This window comes from Dendropsophus ebraccatus, chromosome 1 (assembly GCF_027789765.1).
Source record: "Dendropsophus ebraccatus isolate aDenEbr1 chromosome 1, aDenEbr1.pat, whole genome shotgun sequence".
NCBI classification, from domain to species: Eukaryota; Metazoa; Chordata; class Amphibia; order Anura; family Hylidae; genus Dendropsophus; species Dendropsophus ebraccatus.
In genome coordinates, this window is record NC_091454.1 from 229,142,444 (window position 1) to 229,169,554 (window position 27,111).

Here is a 27,111-nt window from a genome sequence, read left to right on the forward strand (position 1 = left end):
GAGGAGACCCCAGAAGTGGGAGGACCCTCAGGAGAAGCGTCCTGCTGTGTATGAGGAGACTCCAGAAGTGGGAGGACCCCCAGGAGAAGTGTCCTGCTGTGTATGAGGAGACCCCAGAAGTGGGAGGACCCTCAGGAGAAGCGTCCTGCTGTGTATGAGGAGACTCCAGAAGTGGGAGGACCCCCAGGAGAAGTGTCCTGCTGTGTATGAGGAGACCCCAGAAGTGGGAGGACCCTCAGGAGAAGCGTCCTGCTGTGTATGAGGAGACCCCAGAAGTGGGAGGACCCTCAGGAGAAGTGTCCTGCTGTGTATGAGGAGCCATGTGCAGTAGTCAGGAGAAGCTGACTGATGTTATTACCTGGCGTAACTAGAGTGCACCCTCCCCCTGTCATATAGAACCACAGTCCAATATTTACTTTTTTTTTTTTTATTTAAAAAAAAAAAATTGACCCCCACCCCTCCCTTCTAAAAAAAAAAATAAAATAAAAAAAAAAAAGGTAGCAGAACTGGAGAGGGATGTTCAGCGTCATAAGGAGGTAGCTGTATAATAACAAAGCATTGTATGAAGCGGCATATTAGTGTCCCCAGATGGTGGTAACAACCACTTCATACCCGGGAGGGGGAGGGGTCATGAAGGACATAAATCCTACACATCGGCTGCAGAGTCAGAAAACATCACACATCAGAGCCGCCATCTTAAAAATCCATCATCTTTAAAAATCTAAAAACACCGCAAAAGAAAAATAATAATAATATCGGAGCAACAAAGGGTTAAAATGACAGGAAACAAGTAAGGTAAAATTAGAATAAAAGCGTTCTGCGTCCACGTAGTGGGAGACAGTCTGACAGTCCGTGGATGTCACCATTGATGTGCCGCTGGGACATGGCTGACGGCTCCGCCAAAAAAAAAAAAAAAAAAATCATCACACAAGACTGAAATCCTCCGGGGAGAGCGGCGCGGCCCCCAGCTCCACAGCGTTTAGGATTTACCAGACGCGGAGTCGCCATCCTCTTGTTTTAAACGCTTCTTAGCACGAATCTCATTCATGGCCTCCTCAATGGATCGGGTGTCTCGCTTATTGGCAACTGGAACTGAGGACAGAGTGGGAAGCCGTCACCATTACCAGACAGGCTACATGAGCACCCCCCCCCCCAGACCCCCATCTTGTATCTTCCTCATTATTAAGAGGATCACTCCAGATGCAAGTGATCTACTGAGGGGGTGGGGCCTGAGATCCCTGTGTCATGCTCCGCCCCCCAGTATATTACACACTGGATCACTCCAGGCTGGGGTGTTACTTCACAGCACTCCACTCCAGAGTTCTTGCTTATTTAGCCATCTTTTTTATTCATGTACAGCTTTTTTTATATACATAACAGATATGATGCAGTCATAGTAGTTCGTATACCCAATCAAGGGACGTTTCGGTCGAATGACCTTTTTCAACCAGGTATCTGTAGATAATAATATATATCCATTAGTCTAGATTTATCTATTTACATAAATACATATCTTATAGACATATTAGGAGAAACCATCCTTCAGTGTATATCCATAGTATAGTAACACCACTATACCAATGCTAAAGCTGGTCCATGTCCCCCACATGTAGCACAGGTAAATGGTTCATAACAGTATAACAAAATGGCAAACAATGCAGGGCTAGGCGGCTCCACATACTCACACTAGTATTGTGAACAAGAGGGGAATGTATTCCCGGAAGAATCAAAGAAAAGCCTGATGAAAGAGAATAAAGCATGTGATGAATAGTGATATCAGCGTAATCCACAGAACTCCACACTCTATCCGTGTATCATACCTGTATCATGTAATAGATGGTATGCAGATGGCGGCCGGAGTGCTGTGTGAGCGTCCAGCTCCATCTTATATTAGGGCCGCGTCCCTGTCATGTGACCTGAACGTCGCCGCGTCAGTATGACGTAGCGGTCACGTGATCGTAATGGTCACGTGATCGGGAAAACTTCCGACTACTGCGCTTTCTCTCATGGACGCTATTAACCCATGTGACTCATGTCACATGACTTCTATGCTGCACCTGATCTCCTTAATGTGTCTGATGTCCATTGTGTACTATAGCCGTCTCGTGTCTAGCGCATGCGCACTACAGTGTATCCAGGACTTAGCTTAAAAAATAACAGGCACATATTCATTACATTGTAGGAATGGTACTATTATCTATAGAAGCTTCTGTATGATATGTTATATGTTATATACACCATTAAATAAAAATAAAATGAAATATTATCTGATAAAAAACCAAAATAAATAATGATAAAGTAATATTAAATTGAAAAAATAAAAATGACAAAAATAAAAAATATATAGTAAAAAAATGAATAAAGAAATCAATAAATATAAAAGAAATAAAATATAAAAATTTCCATATTAAACAGTGAAAATTATATGAAAAAAAGGAAAAATCTATGAACTATTTATCCATATGTAATAAAAAAAGGGGGGGGAATGATTGTTATAGAAATTATAGGTAAAAGATAATCAAATAATATCTAAGGTTAAATAGGTATCAGATGTTGTATTAAATGTTGTAAGTATTAGATATTAGTGGAAACTAGTATTGACTTATAAAGATTGAATGAGGCAATAGAAATTGCACAAAGAAGAGGAGAAGAGGAAATAAGGCATTGTGTAAATAGGAGTGTGTAGCTGCCACCATACCCTGCAAGGTTCCCAACGACGGAATCATTATCATCATATCATCTATAATAAAGAAAACAAGAACAAAATAAAATATATACTGTTATGTGTATTATTACATTCACAGGTTGATATGGAAGTCACATTCCCTGTTTAGTCCATTCGGGTTAAGAGTTGGTAACCGCTGTATCCAATAGGATTCACGTTGTTTTAACAACTGAATCCTGTCGCCTCCCCTCCTCGGTTTTTGCACTTGTTCCAAGATTTGATATCTAAGTTGCGAAATTGAATGTCCTTTTTCATCAAAATGATGTGGAATAGGTAACAGGTTATTTTTACACCTTATCGTGGATTTATGTTTCGTCAACCGATCTCGTATTCTTTGAGTCGTCTCTCCCACATAAGCAAGTCCACACGGGCACTTTAACAGATCTACTACAAATGATGAATTGCAAGTATAGTATCCCCTTATTTGGATCTTTTGTCCTGTATGCGGATGGGTAACGTAATCGCCTCTAATCACTGAAGAACAATGACTACATGATAGACAGGGAAATGTTCCTGTCTTTCTAGGTGCTAGGACTCCCTGTATTGGTCTTGTCACTAAACTGCCTACGTCTGCCCGGATGATCCTATCTGGAATATTCCGTGTACGTTTGTAACATGTAAGCGGTGGAACTTGAAATTCCGGTATTTTAGGGAAAGATTCCTCTAGGATAGACCAATGTTTTTTTACTAAACCATTATAAAAAGGATACAGAGGAGACGAAGAGGAAGAAGTTTATCAGAGACACAGAGGACTATCAACTAAATATCGTTGGCAAGATCCTAACTTTCAATATCAGAGGTACGGACCAAGACAAAGAAGGAACTTACACAGCCATAGCTCATCAGAATCTGGAAGTGAATCCTCCCAAGGTGCTAATTTTTTAGGCCAACCTCCTCGACGCGGAAAAGAAAAACGAGGAGGAGTAAGAGGTTACGATTTCGAACGCATGCCAACTAGATCACAGATCAGGGACACATAGGTGAGCGTAATAATCTGACTATCAATATTTCTTCTAGAAGTCTAACCTCAGTTGGATGTATTACAAAAAGGGCTTACATTCTGTCCAACAGGTCCTCTAGACACATTCACGTTGGAGCAGGAAATAGAGATTTTTTAGAACCATAAAGGTTAAGAGCACATTTTGCTGATAAACAAAGAGTTACTACTGATACAAACATGATTGGACAACTGTCACTCACCCACTTGGGGTTGAGGAATAAAAGCAGATATATGCCTCCTAGATTTAGTCATCCAGTAGAGACATACATTAGTCTGACATATGAGGAAATACAGAAAGTATTGAGGGACAATACAAAAGGCCAATACAAATTTAAAGGGAATCTCACCAAGGAAGAACAAAGAGCACTTGAGTCACTACAGAAGAATAGGGTCATAGTGAAACCAGCAGATAAGGGGGGAGCCACGGTAGTAATGGATAAATCAGCATATTTGGAGGAAATATATTCCCAATTATCTGATAGAGATACATATACTAAGTTGGATCGTGACCCTCTCCCCCAGATTATCAAACGTAGAGATGCTATATTACAGACATACACCGAGAATGGCACAATAGATCTAGAAACATCTACATTTCTACGAAAGGAACATCCTATAACACCTGTCTTTTACATACTTCCAAAGGTCCATAAGAGATTAGATAGACCCCCGGGAAGACCAATTGTGGCTTCTACGGAATCAGTATTATCACCCTTAACCATATTTTTGGACCGTGTATTTACACCCTTAACACATAATGCTAAATCCTTTTTACTTGATACATCAGATTTCCTAGCCAAAGTGAGTAACTTTAAACTGAATTCGCCATTTCTCCTTGTGACGTTGGACGTCAACAGTTTGTATACCTCTAGTGTACATACAAAAGGTATAGAAGCAGCAAATGATTTACTTATTTCTTTCTCCGATTTAGATACTAAACAACGAGACTTTTGCATAGACCTACTTACACTGATATTGGAAGAGAACTATTTTCTGTTCGGGGATGAATTTTACGCACAAAAGAGGGGTACGGCCATGGGGTCTAATGTGGCCCCCCCCTACGCCAATGCGTACATGATGGCCTTTGAGAATGCTCATGTGTACACTGACCCACTGTTCCAAAAACATGCCCATGTGTGGCTTCGTTTTATAGACGACATATTCTGTATTTGGGAAGGCACGGAGGAATCCCTGCAATCCTTCATACAGAATATTAACAGTGTGAGAACAGAACTATCCTTCACACAACATCTGTGAGTTTCTTGGACACTAATATACAAAGGAAACTAGATGGTAGTTTATAGTTTGATTTATTTACCAAAACCACGGACCGTAACAGTTTGTTACATTATGCGAGTAATCACCCTTTACCCACAAAGATCATTACCACGTTCACAGTTTAGACGAGTACAATGTTTTGTTTCAGATCCAGAGAAATTGTCAGAAAGACTGGATGATATGTCCACAAAATTCATCCAAAGGGTTATCCCAAAGCTCTTCTAGATTCAGAACGGGAACATGTTATAAATCCACAACCACCAAAACCTAAACAAATAGCTTGTATGACTACATATCGCCCTTTAATGCCAAAAATACATGGTTTAGTAAAAAAAACATTGGTCTATCCTAGAGGAATCTTTCCCTAAAATACCGGAATTTCAAGTTCCACCGCTTACATGTTACAAACGTACACGGAATATTCCAGATAGGATCATCCGGGCAGACATAGGCAGTTTAGTGACAAGACCAATACAGGGAGTCCTAGCACCTAGAAAGACAGGAACATTTCCCTGTCTATCATGTAGTCATTGTTCTTCAGTGATTAGAGGCGATTACGTTACCCATCCGCATACAGGACAAAAGATCCAAATAAGGGGATACTATACTTGCAATTCATCATTTGTAGTAGATCTGTTAAAGTGCCCGTGTGGACTTGCTTATGTGGGAGAGACGACTCAAAGAATACGAGATCGGTTGACGAAACATAAATCCACGATAAGGTGTAAAAATAACCTGTTACCTATTCCACATCATTTTGATGAAAAAGGAAAATCAATTTCGCAACTTAGATATCAAATCTTGGAACAAGTGCAAAAACCGAGGAGGGGAGGCGACAGGATTCAGTAGTTAAAACAACGTGAATCCTATTGGATACAGCGGTTACCAACTCTTAACCCGAATGGACTAAACAGGGAATGTGACTTCCATATCAACCTGTGAATGTAATAATACACATAACAGTATATATTTTATTTTGTTCTTGTTTTCTTTATTATAGATCATATGATGATGATGATGATAATTCTGTCGTTGGGAACCTTGCAGGGTATGGTGGCAGCTACACACCTATTTACACAATGCCTTATTTCCTCTTCTTCTTTGTGCAATTTCTATTGCCTCATTCAATCTTTAGAAGTCAATACTAGTTTCCACTAATATCTAATACTTACAACATTTAATACTAACATCTGATACCTAACATTATTTAACCTTAGATATTATTTGATTATCTTTTACCTATAATTTCTATATCATTTCCCCCCCTTTTTTATTACATATGGATAAATAGTTCATAGATTTTTCCTTTTTTTCATATAATTTTCACTGTTTAATATGGAAATTTTTATATTTTATTAATTTCTTTTATATTTATTGATTTCTTTATTAATTTTTTTACTATATATATTTTTTATTTTTGTCATTATTTTTATTTTTATTTTTTCAATTTAATATTACTTTATCATTATTTATTTTGGTTTTTTATCAGATATTTCATTTCATTTTATTTTTATTTAATGGTGTATATAACATATAACATATCATACAGAAGCTTCTATAGATAATAGTACCATTCCTACAATGTAATGAATATGTGCCTGTTATTTTTTAAGCTAAGTCCTGGATACACTGTAGTGCGCATGCGCTAGACACGAGACGGCTATAGTACACAATGGACATCAGACACATTAAGGAGATCAGGTGCAGCATAGAAGTCATGTGACATGAGTCACATGGGTTAATAGCGGTCGGAAGTTTTCCCGATCACGTGACCATTACAATCACGTGACCGCTACGTCATACTGACGCGGCGACGTCCAGGTCACATGACAGGGACGCGGCCCTATATAAGATGGAGCTGGACGCTCACACAGCGCTCCGGCCGCCATCTGCATACCATCTATTACATGATACAGGTATGATACACGGATAGAGTGTGGAGTTCTGTGGATTACGCTGATATCACTATTCATCACATGCTTTATTCTCTTTCATCAGGCTTTTCTTTGATTCTTCCGGGAATACATTCCCCTCTTGTTCACAATACTAGTGTGAGTATGTGGAGCCGCCTAGCCCGGCATTGTTTGCCATTTTGTTATACTGTTATGAACTATTTACCTGTGCTACATGTGGGGGACATGGACCAGCTTTAGCATTGGTATAGTGGTGTTACTATACTATGGATATACACTGAAGGATGAATTCTCCTAATATAATATATATTATGTAAATAGATAAATCTAGACTAATGGATATATATTATCTACAGATACCTGGTTGAAAAAGGTCATTCGACCGAAACGTCCCTTGATTGGGTATACGAACTACTATGACTGCATCATATCTGTTATGTATATAAAAAAAGCTGTACATGAATAAAAAAGATGGCTAAATAAGCAAGAACTCTGGAGTGGAGTGCGGTTGTTATACACTAATATATGGTCAATTGGATCAACCAGCACCAACAACAACGGTGTGCATGGACATTATCCATTATACTGACCACATAGCTGAATGACCACCAGGCTCTTACCGCAGCCATACGCCTTGTTAGCTTGCAGGGTGTGGGCAGCGTCCTTGGCGGCCATCTTCCCGATCAGGTGGCTGTACTTATCCTTGTAGTCGCTGTTAGGGTTAACACTTGATGGCGCCTTCATGGCATCTTCCTCGGCCTCTCGCTGCACCAGCTCCTATCAGACAGCAGATTATTGCCATTTATACATCATTATCACTATGGTAACATGTACAGCAGGAAGACTGGTCGCCCATAGCAACCAAAGCAGCAGTCTGATTGGCTGTTCTGGATCACATGGTCAGTCTGGACACAGGAGCATAGTGACACCTGCTGGAGACCGCTGGAAGGGCACTCACCTTCAGCCTCCTCTTCTCCTCGGCCTTCACCGGGTCCCACTCCTCTCCGCGGCGGTACGCCTCCAGCTCCTCATCACACGGGGCAAACTCCTGAGCAGACACAAGGATGAGAGACCACCCTACCAGCAGGGACCCCACAGCCCCCCAAGCCGCTTAGCCCACCTTCTTAAAGATCATGACATATCGACTCTCCTCATCCTCCCCAAAGGAGAAGGACGTCAGGCCGGCCACCTCCACCACGTCGTGTCTAAGAGGGAGACACCAACCATCGTCACAGGAGGGCGAGAAAGACACAAGAGGGCGACAAACGGCGACAATACTTACAGGATACTGCGCTCAATCTTACTCATCGGCTGGAACTTCCTCTTGGTCTGAGAGCTGTCCTGAATGAAGTCCGACACCTCCTTCTCCATCTACAGAGGACAGGACAATATATATTATAAATCACCCTACAGAGGGCAGAACTATATATCACCCTACAGAGGGCGGAACTATATATCACCCTACAGAGGCCGGAATTATATATCACCCTACAGAGGGCGGAATTATATATCACCCTACAGAGGGCGGAATTATACATCACCCTACAGAGGGCGGAACTATATATCGCCCTGCAGGGGGCGGGCTCATAGCTGCTCCTATCTGTATCACCCTGCAGGGGGCGGGCTCATAGCTCCTCCTATCTGTATCACCCTGCAGGGGGCGGGCTTATAGCTCCTCCTATCTGTATCACCCTGCAGGGGGCGGGCTCATAGCCCCTATCTGTATCACCCTGCAGGGGGGGGGGGCTCATAGCTCCTCCTATCTGTATAAGCATGCAGGGGGCGGGCTCATGGCTCCTCCTATCTGTACCACCCTGCAGGGGGCAGGCTCATAGCCCCTATCTGTATCACCCTGCAGGGGGCAGGCTCATAGCTCCTATCTGTATCACCCTGCAGGGGGCGGGCTCATGGCTCCTCCTATCTGTATCACCCTGCAGGGGGCGGGCTCATAGCTCCTATCTGTATCACCCTGCAGGGGGCAGGCTCATAGCTCCTATCTGTATCACCCTGGAGGGGGCGGGCTCATGGCTCCTCCTATCTGTATCACCCTGCAGGGGGCGGGCTCATAGCTCCTATCTGTATCACCCTGCAGGGGGCGGAATTACTTATCACCCTGCAGGGGGCGGGCTCATAGCTCATATACAGTACCATGCTGCAGGGGGCGGGGCTCATAGCTCCTCCTATCTGTATCACCCTGCAGGGATCGGGGCTCACAGCTTCTATCTGTACCACCCTGCAGGTGGCGGAATTATATATAACCCTGCAGGTGGCGGGCTCATAGCTCCTCCTATCTGTATCACCCTGCAGGGGGCGGGCTCACATACAGTACCAACATGCAGGGGGCGGGGCTCACAGCTCCTATCTGTATCACCCTGCAGGGGGCAGGCTCATATACAGTACCAACCTGCAGGGGGCGGGCTCAAAGCCCCTATCTGTATAACCGTGCAGGGGGCGGGGGGCTCATAGCTCCTCCTATCTATATCAGCTTGCAGGGGGCGGGGAGCTCATAGCTCCTATCTGTATCACCCTGCAGGGGGCGGGCTCATAGCTACTCTTATCTGTATCACCCTGCAGAGAGCGGGCTCATAGCTCCTCTTATCTGTATCACCCTGCAGGGGGTGGGCTCATAGCTCCTCCTATCTGTATCACCCTGCAGGGGGCGGAATTATATATCACCCTGCAGGGTGCAGGCTCATAGCTACTATCTGTCTCACCCTGCAGGGGGCCCATAGCTCCTCCTATCTGTCTCACCCTGCAGGGGGCGGGGGGCTCATAGCTCCTCCAATCTGTCTCACCCTGCAGGGGGCTCATAGCTCCTCCTATCTGTCTCACCCTGCAGGGGGCGGGGGGCTCATAGCTCCTCCTATCTGTCTCACCCTGCAGGGGGCGGGGGGCTCATAGCTCCTCCTATCTGTCTCACCCTGCAGGGGGCGGGATCTTTTTACCTTTTTCCTGAACTCCACTTTCTGCCTCTTCTCGTGCTCCTGCATCTTCTTCATTCGAGCCGCTTGTTCTGCATTAAAACATATGATAAATGAAGGTCGGCCGTGGTCCCAGCACATCCAGTGATTAAGTACCAGCCGAGCCGCTCTGAGCCTACGCCGCTCCCGACCATGTAACCCTTTCTATGCCAGAAACCATAGTGACATCCGCATCTAAAGTGGCCGTCACTGGGAAGGAACCAAGAGACATGATTACAGGAAGATGATGGTCACCATAACAACCAGATGTGACCAGTTGCTTTGGGAAACACTGGACAGTCTTACTGTAGGACAGCACCATACAATAACCCAGAAGCTATTTCATATACATATAATATGTACCCACAGGTTCCTCAGGAGGTGGCGCCGCCCCATTGTACATTACATGAAGTTGCAGCTCCATGTGTACTGTCCCTTTAACTGGGATTGACTGACAGGAGCTGCAGCCAATGGAAACTCAAAATACCCTGATAAAGAGGCGGGCCGAATAGCATAAGCCAATTGTACATGCAAATGAGGAAAAAGGACACGACCCCGATGAACCAATCACAATCCAGCTGCGCCACAGCCCTGAGTTCAGAATAGCCAATCAGCTCTCAGAAGGAAGAAGATGCGGTAACCTCAGCCAGCTAACAGCAACATGAGGACACACCCCAAACGAGCGCTACACCAATCAGCAACCAGCTGCGACGTGATGTCCTCGCTCATTGGTTTGTGGCTTTCTAACTGACACATTTTTCGACCAATGAAATAGCAGGCGTTCGCCGGTCTGGTATCTCGGATATGACTATGAAGCGGGCAGATTAGCGGCGTAACTCGCGTTCTAAAACCAAGTGACCGGCCGTAGCTGATAGTCTGTACGGGACAGAACGAGCGGACTCACCTCGGGCCTTTCGCCGACTCTCCTGGTCACCGACCTGAGGCGGCCGCTCCATGGAGCTCAGAATAGAACCGAGCAGATCCGCCATCTTGGATCCTGTGAGAGGGTGCGCGCCCGGCTCTAAATGCGTGCGCGTTCTTAAAGGGGCAGCTACACGATCCGGTCCCCACCTAGTACTGAAGCCTTAAAGCGGCAATATGTATTATATGAGGGGTGACTATTGGCGCGCCGCTACATCCAGCAATGGCGTCCTGTGTGGCGGGGGCAGACATCACTAGTAGATCCCAGACTACATCCAGCAATGGCGTCCTGTGTGGCGGGGGCAGACATTACTAGTAGATTCCAGACTACATCTAGCAATGGCGTCCTGTGTGGCGGGGGCAGACATTACTAGTAGATCCCAGACTACATCCAGCAATGGCGTCCTGTGTGGCGGGGGCAGACATCACTAGTAGATCCCAGACTACATCTAGCAATGGCGTCCTGTGTGGCGGGGGCAGACATTACTAGTAGATCCCAGACTACATCCAGCAATGGCGTCCTGTGTGGCAGGGGCAGACATTACTAGTAGATCCCAGACTACATCCAGCAATGGCGTCCTGTGTGGCGGGGGCAGACATTACTAGTAGATCCCAGACTACATCCAGCAATGGCGTCCTGTGTGGCGGGGGCAGACATTACTAGTAGATCCCAGACTACATTCAGCAATGGCGTAATGTGGCGGGGGCAGACATTACTAGTACATCCCAGACTACATCCAGCAACGGCGTCCTGTGTGTCGGGGTCAGACATTACTAGTAGATCCCAGACTACATCCAGCAATGGCGTCATGTGTGGCGGGGGCAGACATTACTAGTAGATCCCAGACTACATCCAGCAATGGCGTCCTGTGTGGCGGGGGCAGACATTACTAGTAGATTCCAGACTACATCTAGCAATGGCGTCCTGTGTGGCGGGGGCAGACATTACTAGTAGATCCCAGACTACATCCAGCAATGGCGTCCTGTGTGGCGGGGGCAGACATTACTAGTAGATCCCAGACTACATCCAGCAATGGCGTCCTGTGTGGCGGGGGCAGACATTACTAGTAGATCCCAGACTACATCTAGCAATGGCGTCCTGTGTGGCGGGGGCAGACATTACTAGTAGATCCCAGACTACATCTAGCAATGGCGTCCTGTGTGGCGGGGGCAGACATTACTAGTAGATCCCAGACTACATCTAGCAATGGCGTCCTGTGTGGCGGGGGCAGACATTACTAGTAGATCCCAGACTACATCCAGCAATGGCGTCCTGTGTGGCGGGGGCAGACATTACTAGTAGATCCCAGACTACATCCAGCAATGGCGTCCTGTGTGGCGGGGGCAGACATCACTAGTAGATCCCAGACTACATCCCGCAATGGCGTCCTGTGTGGCGGGGGCAGACATTACTAGTAGATCCCAGACTACATCCAGCAATGGCGTCCTGTGTGGCGGGGGCAGACATTACTAGTAGATCCCAGACTACATCCAGCAATGGCGTCCTGTGTGGCGGGGGCAGACATTACTAGTAGATCCCAGACTACATCCAGCTATGGCGTCATGTGGTGGGGGCAGACATTACTAGTCTCTGACGGTACAAGCGGTTTGGGGGTCAGATTGTGGGTACAGAGTCACTTTTAAGTCCATGGGAGAAAATGCTCGACACTTGGAGGCCACCATGACACCTCAGGAAATGATGCCAACATCACTGGATAGAGCTGGGACAGCAGGGGGCGCATGCCTGGCTGCATCTAATCAACTAGGACAGCAGGGGGCGCATGCCTGGCTGCATCTAATCAACTAGGACAGCAGGGGGCGCATGCCTGGCTGCATCTAACACGCCAGTGGTAGTATTGCGCCACTATCACAGCCTCCCAGCTATACACTGCTAACACCATCTAACCTCTATGTAACGGGGAAAGACATTCCTGTCCTAGCATGCCTGCTCCTACACCTCCAGCTGCTGCAATATGGCGTCCATCACCTCTGGGGCGCTGTGCTTATCGCCCAGACTGATGAGCTGGAGCACGACCTGCTGACGTCTCCCCACACCAGTGCTGCAGCGGCCGGCGGATGAGGAGGAGGAGGGGTTGGCAAAACCGGTGCTGGCAATCTTGGGCGGGGTAGGAGGTGGGCCGTCCCTGGTTGTGACCGGTCCCCGCTCCCATGACACACACCCAATGTGCCGTCAGGAAGACGCAAGCACTTGTACACGTGTCCACAATAGGGACGGAGCAGCCGCCATCAGGTCATGGAAGGCCTGCGTCTCCACAAGCCTAAACGGCAACACCTGCAGGGCCAGCAGTCAGGGGACGTGGCAGTCTAAGGGTGCGTTTACACAGGCAGATTTATCTGACAGATTTTGGAAGCCAAAGCCAGGAACAGACCATAAACAGGGAATGGGTTATATAGGAAAGTCTGAGATTTCTTCTCTTTTCAAATCCATTCCTGGCTTTGGCTTTCAAAATCTGTCAGATAAATCTGCCTGTGTAAACGCACCATAAGGCTTGGGCATGTGGGTGACTCGCCTCCGATCAAATGCCTGGTAGATGGACAATTGATGGGGCGAGGCGCATGACGGTGCAGGCGAAGGGGAGGCTGAAGAAGAAGGCCCCAAAGTGGCAGAGGCAGATGGGGAGGTGTCCTTGCTGGTGGACCGGACTGCAGAAGGGGAAGAGCAGGTGGCGGCAGCCCCAGGCGCAGATTGTCATGTGCTCTCTCAGCTCAGTGCATGGCCTCCAAGTGCCGCCGCATGCAAAGTCACCAGCTCCCCAAAGTATTCTATAAATGTATTCAATCAAAAACACTGTATACTGTATTACATTTCCATACACATCCATTGTAATTACAATGAAGTGTCCAGCAGGGGCGCACTATATATAGAAGTCAATGGTACTCATTGACTTCTATATATAGTGCGCCCCTGCTGGCTTGTAATTACACTCCCGGTTCGTGACGTCATCTCTTTTTAGAGAATCTGAAGTCTACCTGATCTACTAAATTAAGGGAAATAGCCCTATATGTGCATTTCCCACAATTAATGTACATTAGAAATTTGTCTTTCCGTAAGTAATAACATATTAAAAAATAGTTTTGGCCGGAGTTGTCCTTTAATTGCTGTGTAGCTTTAGTCCTATTAAAGGACAAGTGCCATGAAAAACTTTTTCCCAGTAATTGAAGCACATTACAAAGTTATATAACTCTGTAATATGCTTTAATCACCTATCTGCCTCCCTTCCCTGTCTTTTCCCCCCTCCACCCCCCACCAGGAAGTCTCCTTTACTCACACAGACCTGATTACTGTCGTCACCGTCACCAAGCTCTTCTCTCAGCTCCTTCTCCTGTTACACTAGCCTTCCCCCTCCCCTGCCTTGTCAGGTGACAGGCTTGCTCAGCTCCCATTGGCTGAACAACTGCAAGCCATCACTTGTCACATCTCACTTGCTTATCTTCCCTCAGACTGACTCCGGCACATAGGCAGCTCCCCCCTCCCCTCATACTCTCTCTCCTGCTGCCGTGGACTCAGTGAAGGAGTCATGTCACTAGAGAAGATAAGCTGAGCAAGCAGAGTCACCTGACAAGGAGGGGAGGGGGGGGCTGGTGTAACAGGAGCTAGAGCAGCCCTCCTGCTGATGACTCATCCTCACAAGAAGGAGCTGCCTGGTGACGGTGACGACAGTAATCAGGTCTGTGTGATTCAGGACACTTCCTGGTGGGGGGTGGAGGGGGGGAAAGACAGGGAAGGGAGGCAGATAGGTGATTGAAGCATATTACAGAGTTATATAACTTTGTAATGTGCTTCAATTACTGGAAAAAAGTTTTTCATGGCACTTGTCCTTTAAGGGCTTTTGTGGATCTCTCCTGCCTAATATCACCTAACACCTGACTGTCTCTGCTACACACTACCTCTCTAACACCTGACTGTCCCTGCTGCACACTACCTCCCTAACACCTGACTGTCCCTGCTACACACTACCTCTCTAACACCTGACTGTCCCTGCTGCACACTACCTCCCTAACACCTGACTGTCTCTGCTACACACTGTCTTCCTAACACCTGACTGTCCCTGCTACACACTGCCTCCCTGTCTAACACCTGACTGTCCCTGCTACACACTGCCTCCCTGTCTAACACCTGACTGTCCCTGCTACACACTACCTCTCTAACACCTGACTGTCCCTGCTGCACACTACCTCCCTAACACCTGACTGTCCCTGCTACACACTACCTCTCTAACACCTGACTGTCCCTGCTGCACACTACCTCCCTAACACCTGACTGTCTCTGCTACACACTGTCTTCCTAACACCTGACTGTCCCTGCTACACACTGCCTCCCTGTCTAACACCTGACTGTCCCTGCTACACACTGCCTCCCTGTCTAACACCTGACTGTCCCTGCTACACACTGCCTCCCTGTCTAACACCTGACTGTCCCTGCTACACACTGTCTCCCTGTCTAACACCTGACTGTCCCTGCTACACACTGCCTCCCTGTCTAACACCTGACTGTCCCTGCTACACACTGCCTCCCTGTCTAACACCTGACTGTCCCTGCTACACACTGTCTCCCTGTGTAACACCTGACTGTCCCTGCTACATACTCATACTTCCCAACTTTTGCTGGGAGGAAAGAGGGACATTTGCGGCAATGTGCCACGCCCCTATAGCCGCATCACCTATTACCCCACTTAGTATGGCCCCCCCATTCCCCCCATATAGTATAGGAGGCCTTCTGTGCTCCCTTTGTAAAAAAAACAACAAAAAAAAAACATACATACTCACCTGGCTTCTGCCCAGTCCCTCACTTATCCTCTTCCTTTGAACGCTGCCAGTGGGCCTGAGAGTTGGGGGAGACAGCTTCTGTTTAACCCCTTATATACTGCAGTGTGTGATACAAACTTCACTTACTTTCTGCAAGACAAAGATGAGTTAGGGTCCTATTCCACGGGCCGAGGAGGGCCCGATCAACGATGTAAACGAGCGCCGATCTGCTAGATTGGCGCTCGTTTACTGGGCCTATTCCACGGCCTAACAATCGTTTAGCGAGGGCTGCAGGGACATCGTTACCAATGTCCTTGCAGTCCTTGTTTTATACTGTACGTGTCCAGGCTGCAGGTCTTCTCCTTCTCCCGGGACCAGGAGAAGACGTGCAGCCTGGACACGTAAAGTATGATGTTTGTGAAATCGTCGCCCGCCGCGCCCGCTATTCCACGTAGCGATGCGCGAGTGGCGACCAATGATTTAAGGTTTGAACCTAAATGAACGATCAGCCGATGACACGATCATTCTCTTTATTCCACACTGCAGTACATAAGGCGTTAAAGCAGTCTGGCAGGTTCTGGCACGGCCAGGAAGACAACCCTGTGGCTCTTATCTTCCTTGTGCGTCCTGAGGGCTCTCGGTGCATTGTAGTGCAGGAGGCAGGCAGCACTGCCTGTGTGTGGGGGGATCGTGGCAGCTGACAGCAGAGGTGACGGAGAGGACAGATGGCCCTGTGGTTCTAAAGGCAGAAGAAGACAGACACCGACGTGTGTGGCAGGAGGGGGGGGAGGGGGAGCTATCAGGTCAGAGCCAGTGCGGCCAGTCAGTGTCACTGTGAGCACTCATGAGGAGCGCACACAGTGAAAGACCCTGGTGTGGGGACGAGGGCTGGGGGACAGCGGGACACATGGGGGCCGTCCCGGGACATCACCCCAAAACCGGGACTGTCGGGAGGTATGCACACTGTCTCCCTGTCTAACATCTCACTGTCCCTGCTACACACTGCCTCCCTGTCTAACATCTGAATCTCAAATCCACTATTCTATTACTGTGAAGGTCACATGAATGCCGATGCTTTTGTTTCACTTCCTGTGTGCTCCTAGTGCCTGTCCCACCCCCCACCCCCCCTGCATAGTTATTGGTTCAAAAAAACTGTTAGGGAAGGTGGGAGGGGAATTGAATTTTTACTGCGATGGAAAACAAGTATTGCCAATAGTGTACTACTTGATTGAGCAGTACTCGCTTATCACTAGTTGTGTCGGCCCCACAGACTGTGAGTCACCACAATTGTTTGGTCTGCTCCCACCAGGGGTCACTACACGACATCATTTATAGCCACAATGAGGCCTAATCCTGGAGTGTAACGTCGCCTCCTAGGAGTCGTGGTCTCGTGAGGGTCATCGCTGTATACATACAAACCATCATTTGTATGTGGTTGTTCCCAGGCCCAGGGGGGGAGGGGGGGGGTCCCAGGCCCAGAGAGCAGGGGGGGGTTTCCAGGCACAGGGAGCAGGGGGGGTTCCCAGGCACAGGGAGTAGGGGGGGGGGGGGGTTCCCAGGGAGCAGGGGGGGTTGCCAGGCCCAGGGGGGGTTCCCAGGCTCAGGGAGCAGGGGGGGGGTTCCCAGGCACAGGGAGGAGTTCCCAGGCACAGGGAGCAGGTGGGGTTCCCAGGCACAGGGAGCAGGGGGGGTTCCCAGGCACAGGGAGCAGGGGGGTTTCCTAGGCACAGGGAGCAGGGGGGGTTCCCAGGGAGCAGGGAGGAGTTCCCAGGCCCAGGGAGCAGGGGGGTTCCTAGGCACAGGGAGGGTTCCCAGGCACAGGGAGCAGGGGGGGTTCCCAGGCACAGGGAGGAGTTCCCAGGCCCAGGGAGCAGGGGGGGGGGGGTTCCCAGGCACAGGGAGCAGGGGGGGTTCCTAGGCACAGGGAGCAGGGGGGGGGGGGGGTGCCCGGGGAGCAGGGGGGGTTCCCAGGCTCAGGGAGGGTTCCCAGGAACAGGGAGGAGTTCCCAGGCCCAGGGAGCAGGGGGGGGGGGGGTTTCCCAGGAACAGGGAGGAGTTCCCAGGCCCAGGGAGCAGGGGGGGGGGGGGGTCCCAGGCACAGGGAGGAGTTCCCAGGCCCAGGGAGCAGGGGGGGTTCCCAGGCACAGGGAGGAGTTCCCAGGCCCAGGGAGCAGGGGGGGGGGGGTTCCCAGGAACAGGGAGGAGTTCCCAGGCCCAGGGAGCAGGGGGGGGGGGGGGGTTCCCAGGAACAGGGAGGAGTTCCCAGGCCCAGGGAGCAGGGGGGGGGGGGGGTCCCAGGCACAGGGAGGAGTTCCCAGGCCCAGGGAGCAGGGGGGGTTCCCAGGCACAGGGAGGAGTTCCCAGGCCCAGGGAGCAGGGGGGGGGGGGGGTTCCCAGGAACAGGGAGGAGTTCCCAGGCCCAGGGAGCAGGGGGGGGGGGTCACAGATCCTTACATCACGTGCAGGAAGCTGGCAGGAGATGGGACAGTGGGGCCCAGACATTACTGACCGATTCTTTAGATGCAAAGAAAACAACAGACACGTGATTTCCGGCCAATTCAGCATTTTTAATGTAAATGGATACGAAGTCATGCAAAAAAAATAAATAACGGGAAAAAAAAAAATAAAACAAGGACAAAAGCCGGAAAAAAAAACCTGGAGGAAAATCAATTGATCAATTCTCGCATTTTCAAAATGTTTGATGTGAAGCAGCAGGCAAGAGCGTGGGAATCTTCTGAAAGTCTTATAATACAGTATATACAGCATATCCTCCTCATGCAGACAGACCCCACCCCCTCCCCCCCAGAAAATATCATCTCACTCATTCTTAAATCCTCTATCCCAGAAACAATCTGTGCTGATCACTGATCGCCAGGATCTGCAGATCTGTAGTGTCGCAGTCAACAGCTCAAAATATCCATCTACCTCTTCAGTGTCCGGTTATTCCCCCCCCCCGGCGGCGGCGGAGCCAGACGGGTGATGAGTTACAGAGGAAGCGTCTCAGCCGCCGTGCAGAAAATCAGGGTCTGTTCACACCCAGTAAAAGCCCCGGAATCCGGAAAAGCCCCCGCCACGGAATCACGCCTGCCTCAGTGTGGCAATGGGACACCGCGCATCAACATGTCAGTTCTAAGTGCGCGTCCCATCCTCCACACTGAGGCAGGAGGATTCCGGGTGTAAACACGCCCTTATAATAAGTAGGATATCGGCCTCCAGGAGAATAACGGGAGGGAAATCTATAAAGCTTCATATATTCATATTTCCACATCCATAAAATATCACATTTTAAATATATCTTTGTATTTAATAAAGACATTCATGGTTCATAAAATCTTCTGTGCATCTGTAAGGATTCTCTACATTACAGCCTTGTCATCCAGACATGTATCTGGAAGGATTCTCTATGTCACTGTCTTGTATACAGTCATGTATCTGGAAGGATTCTCTACGTCACTGCCTTGTATACAGTAATGTATCTGGAAGGATTCTCTACGTCACTGACTTGTATACAGTCATGTATCTGGAAGGATTCTCTACATTACAGCCTTGTCATCCAGTCATGTATCTGGAAGGATTCTCTATGTCACTGCTTTGTATACAGTCATGTATCTGGAAGGATTCTCTACGTCACTGCCTTGTATACAGTCATGTATCTGGAAGAATTCTCTACATTACAGCCTTGTCATCCAGTCATGTATCTAGAAGGTTTCTTTACATCAAAGCCTTGTATACAGTTATGTATTTAAAAGGATTCTTTACGTCACAGCCTTGTCATACAGTCATGTATCTTAAAGTGTAATTATCACCTTTAGCGGGCAGCAGGATACCCTTCCAAAATCCTGCTGTCATGCTCACAATGCTTAAAATGATAATTACACTCTAAAGGATTCTCTATTTTACATTATACAGCCCTGTTTCAGGAAGGATTCTCTACTTTACAGGCTTGCATACAGTCATATATCTGAAAGGATTCTCTACTTTACAGCCTTGTCATCCAGACATGTACCTGGAAGTATTCTCTACTTTACAGCCTTGAATACAGCCATATATCTGGAAGGATTCTCTACTTTACAGCCTTGAATACAGGGCTGTGGAGTCGGAGTTGTGGAGTCGGGGCTAGTTTTGGCTGGAGTCGGAGACGGAGCTAGTTTTGGCTGGAGTCAGAGTCAGGAAAAAAATGTACCGACTCCGACTCCAGCTTTAAAAAATTCTTTAAACAATTTAGAATTGAGTTTTGATATGAATTTTAATTTTAAGTTTTGCTCATCAATATATTTTATGAGCAACATTCTAATAGATCACTGGCTCTATTACATAAGGGTGGTCGGGGAATATATCAGTAATAGGACACTGGCCCTATTACATAAGGGTGGTCGGGGAATATATCAGTAATAGGACACTGGCCCTATTACATAAGGGTGGTCGGGGGATATATCAGTAATAGGACACTGGCCCTATTACATAAGGGTGGTCGGGGGATATATCAGTAATAGGACACTGGCCCTATTACATAAGGGTGGTCGGGGGATATATCAGTAATAGGACACTGGCCCTATTACATAAGGGGGGTCAGGGAAAAGTTGTCGGTCACTATTTGGCAGTTTGTTTCTGAGCTGGAAGACTCCGCTGTTTGGGGGGAGATATGGGCTGTTCTCTTACTGGATGCTGGATGATTGTATTTGAGCAGTAGTGTAATATGGAGATATCCTGTGTAATATTGAGGAAGAGGAGGAGGAGAAGACATAAGTAGTGTAGCAGTAACCTCAGTCTTCAGTGCGGTGTTTTCTCTCTGGGAGAAGATTGTGTGTTTTTCTTCAGTGTTCTATGGCAGCAGCTGTGTTTGTGCGCTATGGCTGCAGCAGGCTGTGTGTGTGTGTATATGTATGTATGCTATGGCTGCAGCAGGCTGTGTGTGTGTTTGTGTGTATGTATGTATGTGCGCTATGGCTGCAGCAGGCTGTGTGTGTATATGTATGTATGTGTGCTATGGCTGCAGCAGGCTGTGTGTGTGTGTTTGTGTGTATGTATGTATGTGCGCTATGGCTGCAGCAGGGTGTGTGTGTATGTATGTGTACTATGGCTGCAGCAGGCTGTGTGTGTGTGTTTGTGCGTATGAATGTATGTGCACTATGGCTGCAGCAGGCTGTGTGTGTATATGTATGTATGTATGTATGTGTGCTATGGCTGCAGCAGGCTGTGTGTGTTTGTGTGTATGTATATATGTGCGCTATGGCTGCAGCAGGCTGTGTGTGCTATGGCTGCAGCAGGCTGTGTGTGTGTATGAATGTGTGCTATGGCTGCAGCATACTGTGTGTGTATGCTATGGCTGCAGCAGGCTGTGTGTGTGTGTGTGCGCTATGGCTGCAGCAGGCTGTATGTGTGTGCGCGCTATGGCTGCAGCAGGCTCAGTGTGTGCGTGCTATGGCTGCAGCAGGCTGTATGTGTGTGCGCGCTATGGCTGCAGCAGGCTGTATGTGTGTGCGCGCTATGGCTGCAGCAGGCTGTGTGTGTGCTATGGCTGTAGCAGGCTGTGTGTGTGCTATTGCTTGCCCCCACAGTGACCCTCAACATCCCTATGTGTGACTCAGTATGGCTCAGTATATCAGTATGGCAGACCCCTGTGTGTCACAGGGATTTGGCAGTGTTAGCAATGTTTCTTTGTGTATGGTGAATATTAGTTAGAAACATCGAAGATTGTCAGCAGGAAAAAACACCTGCTCCATCTAGTCTAGTTCTGAGTTGTTCAGGACATGGAGGCTGGAGACTGGCTGAATCCTCTGCACACACAGGAGAAGCTGCTTTATATACAGTATTCCTTTATTCACTCAGAAGTTGTAACAGGATTATGTAGGACATTAGGGAGAATCTGCTTTATATACAGTATATATTCCCTCAGAAGTCGCCCCAGGATCATGTAGGACATTAGGGAGAAGCTGCTTTATATATAGTATATATTCCCTCAGAAGTCGCCCCAGGACATTAGGGAGAATCTGCTGTATATATGGTATATATTCCCTCAGAAGTCGCCCCAGGACATTAGGGAGAAGCTGCTGAACCAGTGTGATAGATAACTCCCCTGGTGTCTGACTGGGTATTTATGAAGAAGCAGGAGTCCGAGTCGGGAGTGGGAGTCGGTCCTGATAAAATTCAGGAGTCGGAGCTGCGGCTTACCAACTCCACAGCCCTGCTTGAATACAGTCATATATCTGGAAGGATTCTCTACTTTACAGCCTTGAATACAGTCATATATCTGGAAGGATTCTCTACTTTACAGCCTTGAATACAGTCATATATCTGGAAGGATTCTCTACTTTACAGCCTTGAATACAGTCATATATCTGGAAGGATTCTCTACTTTACAGCCTTGCATAAAGTCCCTTCTACCATCTGTAGATTTCTGTGCATTCATATGTCCCTCTGCTTCACTTGAATAATAGTTTTGTATCTTTACAAAAACAAAATATATATTTTTTATTCTGTTGTCCTTGTATACAGCGGTGGAGATTATTTAGATATATTATCAAATTAGGGAACAGTAAAAAATATATAATTAAAAGAAATAGTTAAAAAAAAATTGCTTCTGTCTCCCTTCAGGTGTAACTAAGCGGTCGCCCCTGTATACGGGGCCGCCTGGTTGATTATAGGAGAATTTCTGAATTTTGTATTTAGTAAAAACACAAAAATAGAATTTAAAAAAAGAAGTAAAAATCGCCTTCTCTCGAGGTATCGCCCGGCTCTTTAGTTGTCCGACTTTAATTGTGAAATAATCTAATAGAACTTTGGTGGGAGGTTCCCGGCTCTGAGGGCGATGAAGGCGGCGGAGCGCACCAGTCAAAGAACGCGTTGGAGCGCAGCGGGCGATGAACGTGGGGGAGAATGTGGTGGAGCACGCCGGGCGGTGAGCGCGGCGGCACGCATCAGGCGATGAATGTGGCGGAGCACAACAGGCGATGAACATGGCAGAGCGCACTGGGCGGTGAATGTGGCAGAGCACGCCTAGCGATGAATGTGGCGGAGCACGCCTAGCGATGAATGTGGCGGAGCACGCCTAGCGATGAATGTGGCGGAGCACGCCTAGCGATGAATGTGGCGGAGCACGCCTAGCGATGAATGTGGCGGAGCACGCCTAGCGATGAATGTGGCGGAGCACGCCTAGCGATGAATGTGGCGGAGCACGCCTAGCGATGAATGTGGCGGAGCACGCCTAGCGATGAATGTGGCGGAGCACGCCTAGCGATGAATGTGGCGGAGCACGCCTAGCGATGAATGTGGCGGAGCACGCCTAGCGATGAATGTGGCGGAGCACGCCTAGCGATGAATGTGGCGGAGCACGCCTAGCGATGAATGTGGCGGAGCACGCCTAGCGATGAATGTGGCGGAGCACGCCTAGCGATGAATGTGGCGGAGCACGCCTAGCGATGAATGTGGCGGAGCACGCCTAGCGATGAATGTGGCGGAGCACGCCTAGCGATGAATGTGGCGGAGCACGCCTAGCGATGAATGTGGCGGAGCACGCCTAGCGATGAATGTGGCAGGGCGCGCTGTGCACTCATCGTGGTGATTTAAGTGACAACCAGACACTTTTAGAACAGCAGCAAGACAGCGGCAGCATTATACCGCCATATCCAGCAGAGGCACAGGCTTCTCATCATTGTATACCCCACCCCCCCATCTGTACAGCAGTGCGAAAACCCATATACAAATAATAACCAAAATCTGACTGCAAAGACTTCCGGTGGCAGCGCCTAAAACGCATCGCTCGCTGTTGGTTCTGACAGACGTGAGAGGCAGGAGGACTGGTAAACCCCCCAAACTAATAGTGCAATAGAATCTCCTGTGCGTTGCCTAGAGATCCCGGATCTGTGCGTCGTCTCATAGAACATTATGCGTCCGCCGCCCCCTCCCCCGTCTTTCAGGACAACAGAAAACAACAATTACAATTAAAAAAAAAAAAATCTTACAAAAACACAAATGACAAAAAAAAATATTCTGCAATAACCGTAAAAAAAAAGAAAAAAAAAAAAAAAAAAGAAACCGAGCTAATAAGTCTATAATATCCGAGTATCAAAGTGCATGAAATGACACCAGTGAAATAAATAATTCAGCTGCCTGAGTGTGATGCCACAATATACAGATATATATACGTATGTACACACAGCCCTATATATATATGTATATGTATATATTTATAGGCGGTTATATACACATAGCCATGGATGCACACCAATACTTACACCCACATGCATATAGATGTATATAGAGACCAGCGAGCACACGGCTAGTACATCACACATGTACATACGGGGCTCGTGCCGGGGTCATATACTGGGAGAGAACGTGCAGAAATATATATATATATATATATATATAGACATGTTTGTACAGGTTGTTCTATTTACAGGAGCCCGTGTACCCTGCACATATACACAGGCAGTAAGAGGTATGAGTGATACCACACACACATTCAGTCAGTCACACATGAATATTTACACACACACACACACACGTTGCACGCTTGTGCAGATCCATAGGGAGCGAGGGGTTAATTGGTCAGCCCCCTCTTCTGTAAACACTCCAGATCCTGCGCTTGCTTCATCTCCTTCATCCTGTGCGGGGGAGGGGAGAAAAAAATCCGGTGAGGGATACCGCATACTCCCCCTATTATAATACATGACATGTGACCCCCAATAACTACCTGTGCCGACAACGGCGAAGAAAGCGCATGATCTTGCGGGCGGCCTGGTCCTGCTTCTTTGTGAGGAAGGACCCCCTACGAAGGACATAAGCGTGTCAGTATTGGAGGCACATGCGTGTTCTTAGTATACACAGTATAACGATACCCATCCGCCTGAACTACATCCGGCAGTGTACGGCCGTGTTCTCAGAGCGGCACAGCAGAGCTGAGTTGGCGGCCGTGTAGTCCGATACAGGTGTACACACAATATGGCATTTGCGTGGACTCACTTAATGCGATGTTGCAGGGCTGGACCTGTGCGGGCCCCTTCTCTGTAGCTGCGGTAACACTGCTGGATCAGCACAGCTGCGCGGCGGCTCTGCTGGAAACGCTTCTGCTCATAGTAACTGCGGAACTTGGACTGGATCAGGATGGCCGCCTGCGTCATCTTCTTGTAGAGAGCGTACTAAGAGAGAGAGAAAATACAAACATGTCCTTAAGCAAGAGCACCAACATATACCTGACCTCTAACATGGTGACTCCACCTTATACCTGACCGCTAACATGGTGACTCCACCTTATACCTGACTGCTAACATGGTGACTCCACCTTATACCTGACCTCTAACATGGCGACTGCACCTTATACCTGACCTCTAACATGGCGACTGCACCTTATACCTGACCTCTAACATGGTGACTCCACCCTTTACCTGACCTCTAACATGGTAACTCCACCTTATTCCTGACCTCTAACATGGTGACTCCACCCTTTACCTGACCTCTAACATGGTAACTCCACCTTATACCTGACCTCTAACATGGTGACTCCACCCTTTACCTGACCTCTAACATGGTAACTCCACCTTATACCTGACCTCTAACATGGCGACTCCACCCTTTACCTGACCTCTAACATGGTGACTCCACCTTATACCTGACTTCTAACATGGTGACTCCACCTTATACCTGACCTCTAACATGGTGACTCCACCTTATACCTGACCTCTAACATGGTGACTTCACCTTATACCTGACCTCTAACATGGTGACTTCACCTTATACCTGACCTCTAACATGGCGACTCCACCTTATACCTAACCTCTAACATGGTGACTTCACCTTATACCTGACCTCTAACATGGTGACTCCACCTTATACCTGACCTCTAACATGGAGACTCCACCTTATACCTGACCTCTAACATGGTGACTTCACCTTATACCTGACCTCTAACATGGTGACTTCACCTTATACCTGACCTCTAACATGGAGACTCCACCTTATACCTGACCTCTAACATGGAGACTCCACCTTATACCTGACCTCTAACATGGTGATTCCGAATTATAACATACCTGACCACTAGATGGCGACTGTACATCTCATCGGAGACTAAGTACCTGGGATGGGTCTCTGGATCCTACAGGCACCCACTGCAATGACTCCACTAGAGGCGACCATAGACCTGACAGCTATCAGATGACTCCCATAGTAACAAGCACATTCACTCTCCGGCCAAACATTAAAGCGTAACTGTCATTTCAGGGTCATTTTTCTGAAAACATTAAATATCAACAGTTCAAGCGATTTTAAGAAACTCTGTAATAGGTTTTATGTACTAAGGGTATATTCACACGGGCGGGCTCGCAGCGAGATTCTCGCTGCGAGCCCGGCAGGTCCTGGCAGTTCCCATACACTACATACTTGGTGCGGTCTAAACGACCGCAGCGAGTATGTAATTCTGCCGCCCTTAACCCCTTCTGCTCCCGCCCGGCTCCCCCGCTGTGTATATACTTTACCTGTCCTTGCTGCACGGGTCCGGTGTCCTGCTCTCCCGTCCGGCCAATTAGTGTGTTGCCCAGCCGCAGCCACTGATTGGCCGGACGGGAGAGCAGGACTCCGGACCCGTGCAGCAAGGACAGGTAAAGTATGCTTACAGCGGGGGAGCCGGGCGGGAGCAGAAGGGGTTAAGGGCGGCAGAATTACACACTCGCTGCGGTCGTTTAGTGTCGTTTAGGTATATAGTGTGTGGGAACTGCCAGGACCTGCCGGGCTCGCAGCGAGAATCCCGCTGCGAGCCCGTTCGTGTGAATATACCCTAAAAGAGTTTCCTTCTGGACTGAAAAAGCAATCTCCCAGCCTCCCCCCTCACATCATAAGCAGCAGGATTTCTGTCTCCATTATGTGGCTATGGAGAGGGGAGGGGCTGTTAGGAGTGAGTGAGCACGGAGCAGTCCTGCACAGCACAACACCCTGCAATCTTCTCTCAGTAAGTTCATAGATAAGCACTGACCTTTCTGACCCCAGAATCCTGCGGTTTAGGTGCCCAGAGAGTCTACAAACAGCTGACCTTCATGTCACCTCTTCCTGCTCCCTCATCTCCCTCATCTCCCTCGGCCCCTCCCCCCTTCATAGGCTTAGGGTGGTATTACACGGGCCGAGCAGGGCCCGATAATACCTGTAAACAAGCGCAGATCTGCTAGATCGTTGCTCGTTTACTGGGCCTATTACACGGCCCAATAATCGCTTAACAAGAGCTGCAAGGACATCGTTATCGATGTCCTTGCAGCTCTTGCTAAACTGGCATACATTACCCATCCACGTTCCAGGGCTGCTCCTGCGGTCTTCTCCCCGGGTCCCGCGATCGCTCTAGCTTCACAATGGCCTGTCAGCTGATAGGCGGCTCAGCCAATCACAGGCCGGGACCGCCACGGCCTGTGATTGGCTGAGCGGCCTATCAGCTGACAGGCCGCTGTGAAGCTAGAGCACGCGCGGGACCCTGGGTGAAGCGGACGGCAGGAACAGCCCTGGAACGTGGATGGGTAATGTATATCGTTAGTCGCCGCCCGTGCACCGCTATTACACACAGCG

At 48.3% G+C, this 27,111-nt stretch overlaps 2 protein-coding genes and 2 long non-coding RNA genes across 6 annotated transcripts in view; 1 reads left to right on the plus strand and 3 right to left on the minus strand.

Moving 5' to 3' along the window:
* Positions 1-694: 694 nt before the first annotated feature.
* Positions 695-10,901, minus strand: SPAG7 (sperm associated antigen 7). The gene is made up of 7 exons (XM_069947582.1): positions 10,781-10,901; positions 9,862-9,929; positions 8,199-8,287; positions 8,037-8,121; positions 7,875-7,964; positions 7,537-7,693; positions 695-1,092 (listed from the first exon to the last, which is right to left on the minus strand). Exons 1-7 carry the CDS (start codon positions 10,863-10,865, stop codon positions 980-982), a joined length of 687 nt encoding a protein of 228 aa, XP_069803683.1. The 5' UTR covers positions 10,866-10,901; the 3' UTR covers positions 695-979.
* Positions 1,099-2,735, minus strand: LOC138769288 (uncharacterized). The gene is made up of 3 exons (XR_011359233.1): positions 2,699-2,735; positions 1,686-1,738; positions 1,099-1,455 (listed from the first exon to the last, which is right to left on the minus strand). It is a non-coding gene; the product is annotated as an uncharacterized lncRNA (long non-coding RNA).
* Positions 6,009-7,410, plus strand: LOC138769339 (uncharacterized). Its single transcript, XR_011359240.1, has 3 exons — positions 6,009-6,051; positions 7,002-7,054; positions 7,273-7,410. It is a non-coding gene; the product is annotated as an uncharacterized lncRNA (long non-coding RNA).
* A 7,209-nt stretch (positions 10,902-18,110) lies between the features above and the next one.
* CAMTA2 (calmodulin binding transcription activator 2) overlaps positions 18,111-27,111 on the minus strand; it is an 85,941-nt gene continuing 76,940 nt past the window's right edge. For 2 of the 3 annotated variants that reach the window (XM_069949778.1, XM_069949774.1), the window contains exons 21-23: positions 24,529-24,704; positions 24,260-24,334; positions 18,111-24,170 (exon numbers count right to left, since the gene is read on the minus strand). In XM_069949778.1, coding sequence (XP_069805879.1) covers positions 24,107-24,170; positions 24,260-24,334; positions 24,529-24,704 — 315 coding nt within the window. In that variant the 3' untranslated portion in view covers positions 18,111-24,106. Of the gene's footprint in view, positions 24,171-24,259; positions 24,335-24,528; positions 24,705-24,893; positions 25,796-27,111 lie in introns of those variants that run through there. The other variant, XM_069949785.1, reaches the window with a different exon arrangement.

Excerpts from the sequence above, each read along its gene's own strand:
- SPAG7 (XM_069947582.1), bottom strand. The coding sequence starts at position 10,865 with ATGGCGGATCTGCTCGGTTCTATTCTGAGCTCCATGGAGCGGCCGCCT. Across the intron at positions 8,288-9,861 it reads AAGTGGAGTTCAGGAAAAAG|ATGGAGAAGGAGGTGTCGGA; the intron begins GTAAAAAGATCC and ends TGTCCTCTGTAG. Across the intron at positions 7,965-8,036 it reads ATGTCATGATCTTTAAGAAG|GAGTTTGCCCCGTGTGATGA; the intron begins GTGGGCTAAGCG and ends GTGTCTGCTCAG.